Source organism: Gavialis gangeticus, unplaced genomic scaffold (assembly GCF_001723915.1).
Source record: "Gavialis gangeticus isolate Ggan-Ray unplaced genomic scaffold, GavGan_comp1, whole genome shotgun sequence".
Taxonomy (NCBI): Eukaryota; Metazoa; Chordata; order Crocodylia; family Gavialidae; genus Gavialis; species Gavialis gangeticus.
Genome location: NW_017729004.1, coordinates 23,294,247 through 23,301,048, shown reverse-complemented (window position 1 = coordinate 23,301,048; position 6,802 = coordinate 23,294,247). Strand labels below are relative to the sequence as shown.

At 39.9% G+C, this 6,802-nt stretch overlaps 1 protein-coding gene across 3 annotated transcripts in view; it reads right to left on the bottom strand.

Moving 5' to 3' along the window:
• Positions 1-6,802, bottom strand: part of ZMYND11 (zinc finger MYND-type containing 11) — a 141,560-nt gene that overhangs the window by 29,068 nt on the left and 105,690 nt on the right. For all 3 annotated transcript variants that reach the window (XM_019508165.1, XM_019508166.1, XM_019508167.1), the window contains 4 exons: positions 5,298-5,385; positions 4,047-4,102; positions 3,121-3,198; positions 2,494-2,612 (listed from right to left, as the gene is read on the bottom strand). In XM_019508165.1, the coding sequence (XP_019363710.1) occupies positions 2,494-2,612; positions 3,121-3,198; positions 4,047-4,102; positions 5,298-5,385 (341 nt within the window). The remainder of the gene's footprint in view (positions 1-2,493; positions 2,613-3,120; positions 3,199-4,046; positions 4,103-5,297; positions 5,386-6,802) is intronic.

The following is a 6,802-nucleotide window of genomic DNA, read 5'->3' as shown; positions in this document are numbered from 1 at the left end:
CTCCTTTGGACCCTCTCAAGGTTATCCACATCCTTCTTGAAGTGCAGCGCCCAAAACAGGATGCATATTAAAAGGGTTCTCACCACATACATGATAATTTAAATATTGTTTTAACACCTTGAGCCAGATTCTCAACTGATATAAATGTGTGACAATCTACTGGCAGACAAGGTTCTTTGGGTAAATTTGATATCTTTTATTAGACCAACTCAAATAGGTGGAAAATTTCTTCTTTGCAAGCTTTCAGGTATATATACCCTTCATCAGGCTGAGGAAGCATCTGCAGTTGGTGCGTGCTCTTCCTGGATGGAATGAGTAGTAAAGACTGGCCTCTATTAAGATATGTGCTTTACATCAACCAGGAGTCTAGCTCTTCCTTGTAAAGTTCATCAATGAAAAAAATGGACCTTTGAAATGGACAGATAGCCCTTTTCATCCTAACACATGGTGTCACATCACACAGATGTTGTGTTACCTCACTGAAGTTGCCTGAGTCTCATTCCCAACTACAACTGAGATGATTCTCCAAATTAGGTTAAGAGGCATTTGCAAATGTACTTACAACTTCATTGCAAATTATTCTATGACTTAAATGGAAATAAGATATATTACCCATTTACATGTATTAGAAAAGTTACCTTTTCAGGAAAGATATATAAACACTTGGGAGAAGCTGAAAGCAGCTGCTTTAAAGTGTGTTCTATTATTGACTAGATAAACCAAGTAAAACTGTATAGAAATATTGTTCACGTTAAGAAAGAAACTTCAATTAATATCTTTCAAAAACGCAGCTATCCAAGTCTCCAGCTTTCCTCATGGTGAAGACATGTACCGCTTTCTCAAAAATAAGGAGTCAAAGAGCTTTGCCTTCAGTCTGTGTGAAGAAACTGTTTGCTTTGATATTATTTGTAATAATGAGGTGATTAACATCCACAGTTCAGCTCTGAAAATGCCAACCTCTCTCCAGGGCTGCTAATACAGTCCCTTCAAGGGAACCTGGAGGGGGACTTTCACTGCTGACCTGACTCTGTCCCCACTAAACAGGCATGCAAGTTCATATCTGAATGCAGTACTGATGTCTTCCCACATTCTTCAAAGCAGCAGTTATATTAATAGGGCTGGGGAAAAAAAACTTTAGGGCAGTACTATTCCCTGTTCTTACATAATTTCAGAGTAACTAAGTGTAGCCACATCATCGCTAAACAATCCATACCCTGAAGTTGTGGCTGAGGTTTCTGTATAAAGGGATTATTTCACTGAAATTACAAATCTCTGAAAATAAGAAGCCTGCATGGGGAATGTTGTCAACATTTTAACTACAACACTGAGACACGTGGGTCACATCACAGAAATTCAAAGTTGCAATGCACCTTGGATATGAAAACTGAGCAAAAGTAGTAGTGTAGGAACCTAAATCACAGTTTAACTAAAATACCTTATTTTCTCACATATATCCCCCCCACCCCCTGAATATAACATACACACATCATTTTTTGGAAGGCCCAAGAAGGAGGAAAAATCTTACTTTTTATTACAGGTAAGTCCCAGAGGTCTGCCTGCTGGGGCTCGGAGTAAGGAGGTTGGGCCTGCAGGCTGCACTGTGGTATTAGGGGCTGGGGGTCATGTACTGCGGCCAGCCTGACCCAGTATGCTGGTTCTGGGGCCACATGGCAGGACCCAATCCAGCCCATGGACTCTGGTGGTCCCTGGCAGGACCCAATCCAGCATGCCATAGGAGGGGCCGAATCTGACATGTCAGTTCTGGGGCTATGTGCCACATCCAGCCCTGTTCCTTGGCTTTGGGACCACATGCTGGCTCTGGGGCCACATGCCAGGTCCGGGAACATGTTTTCAGTCAGGCATAGTGCACCAAGTCTGATCATGGATCAAACCTGAATGCCATCCTGATATGACATGTAGTTGGAGAGGGGATTCTCTATGAATCCAGAAATTTGGTGGTTGGGGAAAGGAAGGAAGAGAGTGCTGGCAGCATTAAATGCTATGGCTCCACGAGTTGTGGCAATTAATGCTGCCATCACTCCTCTACCCCCAAAATCTCCAGACCCAAGGGGTACCCTTTTCCTCAGATATAATGCATCCACCTAGTTGCAGGGGGGAAGAGAAGAGAAAGGTACAGGTTGTATATAAGAAAATATGGTGCATCCAGTTTGTACCACAACTACGAGCAGTATCTTTAATTACATGTGGATATGGGGGGTGGGGAAGAATTCCTAGATAAGCATTCATGTGCTTTCCTTAATTTAAACAACATTGAAAACATCCTCTTGGAAATTATGAAAATGGAATCTTCTATGAGTTTTCTGGCAGTCTTTGCTTTCTTAATCTGGACTTTGAATTTTCCAAAACAATTATGACAAAATAAGCATTCTTCATAAGTTTAACTAGTTCAGCCAGGATGGGCAACATGACTGAAAGAGGCCAGCTGGTTTGATGCATTTCTGTGACAAGCACCAAACAGAATTAATAAATTACCTTTGGTGGTGATGGCCAAAAAAGCGAACATCGACCTGATTGTCCTCTTTTTGCATGACTTTGGCTGGCCAAAATCCAAAACCTTTCATTTTGGCCCAAACCAGCTCATGATTAGGTATCTGGGGGTGGGGAAAAGATAAGGTTTATTTATTATTGGTTCTTCAATATTGCAGCAAGCATTTTAATGTAATATTATGCTAGTATCTTGAGAACATGCTTTCTCCTTACACCTAATGCTCTTGTTCATTTTTATTTCCATACAATATACAATATTTCTGTGCTAAATATATTGCTTATAGAACAAAGACAAAAAAGACAAATTCTGGAAAGGATGTAACCATCATACACAGAAATCCTAAGCAGTTCCAAAATTTAGCTTCTCTTCTTAACAGAGCTTTGATCCCAATAAGCTCCTTATAATCTAGTGAAACCATTAAAACTGCCTGATAACAGAGTGCATTGTTATTGCTTTGGATTCCATGTAATGATATGCTTCTGCAGAATATCTGGTGTGGATAGTCTAAAGTATGCATATGAAACAAGTTATTCAGAGTATTAATAACACCAAAACTGTATTTATGTCTATGTAAAAAAGCAAACAAATAAAAATCTGTATCAACAACTTACGCAAGGATAGCAAAACCAATTGTCAGGACGTGCATTTGACAGATAGAAGCAGTTCTTGCAAAGCTGCAGTTCATCCAGCTGAAAAAAACAAAGAAGTAAATCAAGCTATAGGCTACTCTGTGTAACCTTAATAGGGATACTAACTCAAGTACTATCACTTTGTATCTCTGCCTCCTAATTCTGTGGAACCACTTTAGCTTGATTGCAATTAGCTATTGATGTGCAAAAAACCCAGGTAAATTGCGAGTGGCAGAAAGGTTGCCCTGAGAAATGGTTTGTAAAGAAAAACATAAAGGGACTATTAATTGATTTGTAAAGGTTATATGATGAACAAAAAGAATTGGAATATTTAAGTGCTTTCACAGCACTGAAATGATTTGACCATGGATATAGAGCAAATCTGACAGCTGTCCCTAATATCACTTGGCTGTCTCCTTTAATTTTTAAGTTGTCCATCTTGGAAAACAGTCAGAATTTGACTTCAGGTCTGAATTAAATCTGACGAGGATAACTATTTCTGGTCTAGACATAGGTAAATATATTATTTGGAAACTAAAACTTCACTCTGGATTTCAACTTTCCATTGACTAATCAGCTGCCTTGCTCATAATGACTTGGGAGCTGAATTCAATGAGCAAGGGAATAAATATAAAATAAATATGAAATACAAAAAAAACTGCAATACTGTGTGTGTTTTTAATAGAACCCTAGCTATGGAGAAGGAAGAGAAAAGGAATTTGGAATTCACTATGAAAGTTCTGTATGGCAAAGTTAATAACTATTGCAAATAATTTGTTTTTGGTTCAAGGGGCAGCTTATAGGAAGAAAGAAATAATTTGTTTACATATTAATGATACTGTCTCAAAACCAAATGGTTTTGTCTGTACCAAATCACAAGCTTCATCTGTTATTGCATTATTACTTACCTCATGGCATGTGTCTTTGTAAAGCATCCTAGCTATATCAGCTTGTTCACTGTCCGCTGTAAATGAAAAATAAATACATCACTAGCCAAATGTGATAACATTGCTCATAAGAATCTGTAAACACCACTGGGATACCTTTCATGCTGTGTGTGCTTTAAAAACCCAATTCAATATTTATGATAACATTTCTCTTTTTAAATTTCCAACCATCCATCCTGTACTTCTCTGCATTCCTACTCTAAACATGTACATCTGTTTCTATAAATATTGCTGGGGACTTCTAAACCAGCTAATATGGTAAGTGTGTGTTTTTAAAAGAACAGCATGGCACTACTATCATTAACAACTAATCCAGATTCTTCACTTTCTTGTTTAAACATTAATGAGGTAGCCCGTATGTTGCAATAGCCCTGTATGTTGCTTTTTGCCATGATACCCTTATAAACCACAAGATGTTATCACAGATTTATCAATGGTTTGAGAATTGTGCCATGCAGTTTATATGGGTTAAATCTAAAAGCTGTGCCTTGGGGTGAGGTTTTTACTTCCAAACACATGCCTAAAAATTATATGTCTATATTAAAACGTAAAACAATTCAAGGACAATTCTTTACTCTTATCCTATGGGCTGGATCTACCCTGACTCCGCTTCATATCTCAACCCTAACCTGCAACCTAATCTGGAGTAATTTTTTCTTGACCTCTCCATTATAAGCCCTTTCATAATTACGGCCATTTGAAGACTGCCGTTTTTGGTCATTTCCAGAATGGATAAACAGGTAGCCAGCAAAGCAGTCAGATCTACTGCCTCCCCCAAAATGCAGCTCAGTACTAGATGCCTGTTGCTGGTATATTATTCTGTGGCAGCAAGGCATTTCTTTTATGCACCAGCTATACTAGCTAAGTGGTGCTTTGAGCTGGTATAGGAAAAATCATCCCAGGAGTAAAACAAGTACAGGTAAAAGTACAGTTTTGGTAGTATAACTGTGTCTACCCTAGGCATCTACACAAGGGTTTGTCATGAGAAGCTCCACTGGACAGACAGGCACAGATAAGGTCAGGTCTTAATTCAGACAGAGCCCTAAAGCTTTTGTCCCTTTGATTAGCTACAGACCTTGCAGGGGCCTTGCCTTGCCTTAATTAGGGAGGCCCACTGTCAAACCAAAACTGTTTTTTTCCCCAAGGTTTAAGATACCGATGTCCATTTCCTGAATCAAATCCATAACAAACATAGCAAATGTAGTACTGTACCTCCATAGAAAATCACTGTGTTGTGTAGAAGCAGCTGAGCATCTGCTTTGAACTCCTCGTAACTTCTGTACTTTCCTTCATTTACTTTCTACACAAAACAGAATACAAAGCTTTGAAAATGTGCAGGCAGTGATGTGTTTATAAAACACAAACAAATGTAAAAGACCCGTACGAGACAGACAAGGTCAGTCACTGTCATCACTATTGCCCAGCAACTCTCCTCTGAATGGTTATGGCAGGGGCTGGAAACATTTTTAGGTCACAGGCGGAAATGCTCCAGCGCACACTGGAAGGCTTTGATGGTGTGTCAGATGGGAGGTTTCCTGTGCCCACACCAGGCCTGGGCAGCAGGGAACTGTGCCCAAGCTGCTGTTGCCACTTGTCCCCAACACTCCACCCCCAGCTGCAGCACAGGTGCAGATAGAAGCTGCCCAGCACTGGCTCAGTTCCCCAGCAGCTCAAAGCTGTGCCCACGCTGCAGCCAGGGACCATGATGTAGGGAGAAGTGGCAGTGGTATGGGCTTCAATTCTAGCTGCCCTGCCTCAAGGCGACTCCTTACAGCCCAGCCCCAGTGTGGATGCATGCAGTGGTAAAGCGTCCAACTTTAGGATCCAGGGCCTCCATGGTTGCCTACCTCTAGACTGTGACATTCTGCCTCTTAGCATCTCAGTACTGGTAAGACAGGTTCAAGTCTGAGACCCCGAGAGGTAGAATGGATACTTCAAAAGTAAATTAAGGCGTAATTTTTCCATCAGTCATAAAAAAAGAGTAAATCTGGAGTAACTTCATTCAGTTTCATGACACATAATTGAATAGAATATGGCTCAGAGCATTTCCTCAAACAAAGATTGGCTCCTCTGAGAACTGCATTTCACATCTGAGTTTCAATAATTTATTGTGCTTTCCGTTCAGCATTGAGCTCCCATACACTTTCCAGGTTTCTTGTGTATCAGCCACTGCTTTCTGATCAAGGTGGATTGAAATACCTTTCACAGTTCCTAAGAGACACTCTTTAAACCAGACAGATGTTTGCACTGAGCCACAAAACATTTTTTCTGCTCCTCAAGCTAAGTATGCATGATGATCTGTACATAAGAAAACCTTAAGGAAACAAAAATATTCTCACATGTGCTATCACCAGCTAAATTGACATGGTGATAGCACCTGCAAGAATTTTAATGTAGATAAGACTCTGTCCTCATCTGGCATTTTACCAGTGCCAAATAAACTTGCTCTGAGAAAACCCAAATGATCAGTAAAATGGCCTACTGTCTACTCTGGGATTTCTGTGCTGTCACCACAGGAGAACCGCAACTTGTAGCACTCTCAAACATTGTTAATCCAGAAACAGCTTGGATGTGTATCAAGAGCACATGAAATTTAAGTTTACAATACTCACGATAAAGAAAATCTACAATCTTAAAAATAAATACAACCGCATGCCATACTATTTTGGACGTGATACCAACTACAATATTTATCTTCATCGTGTGTAATTCTTATC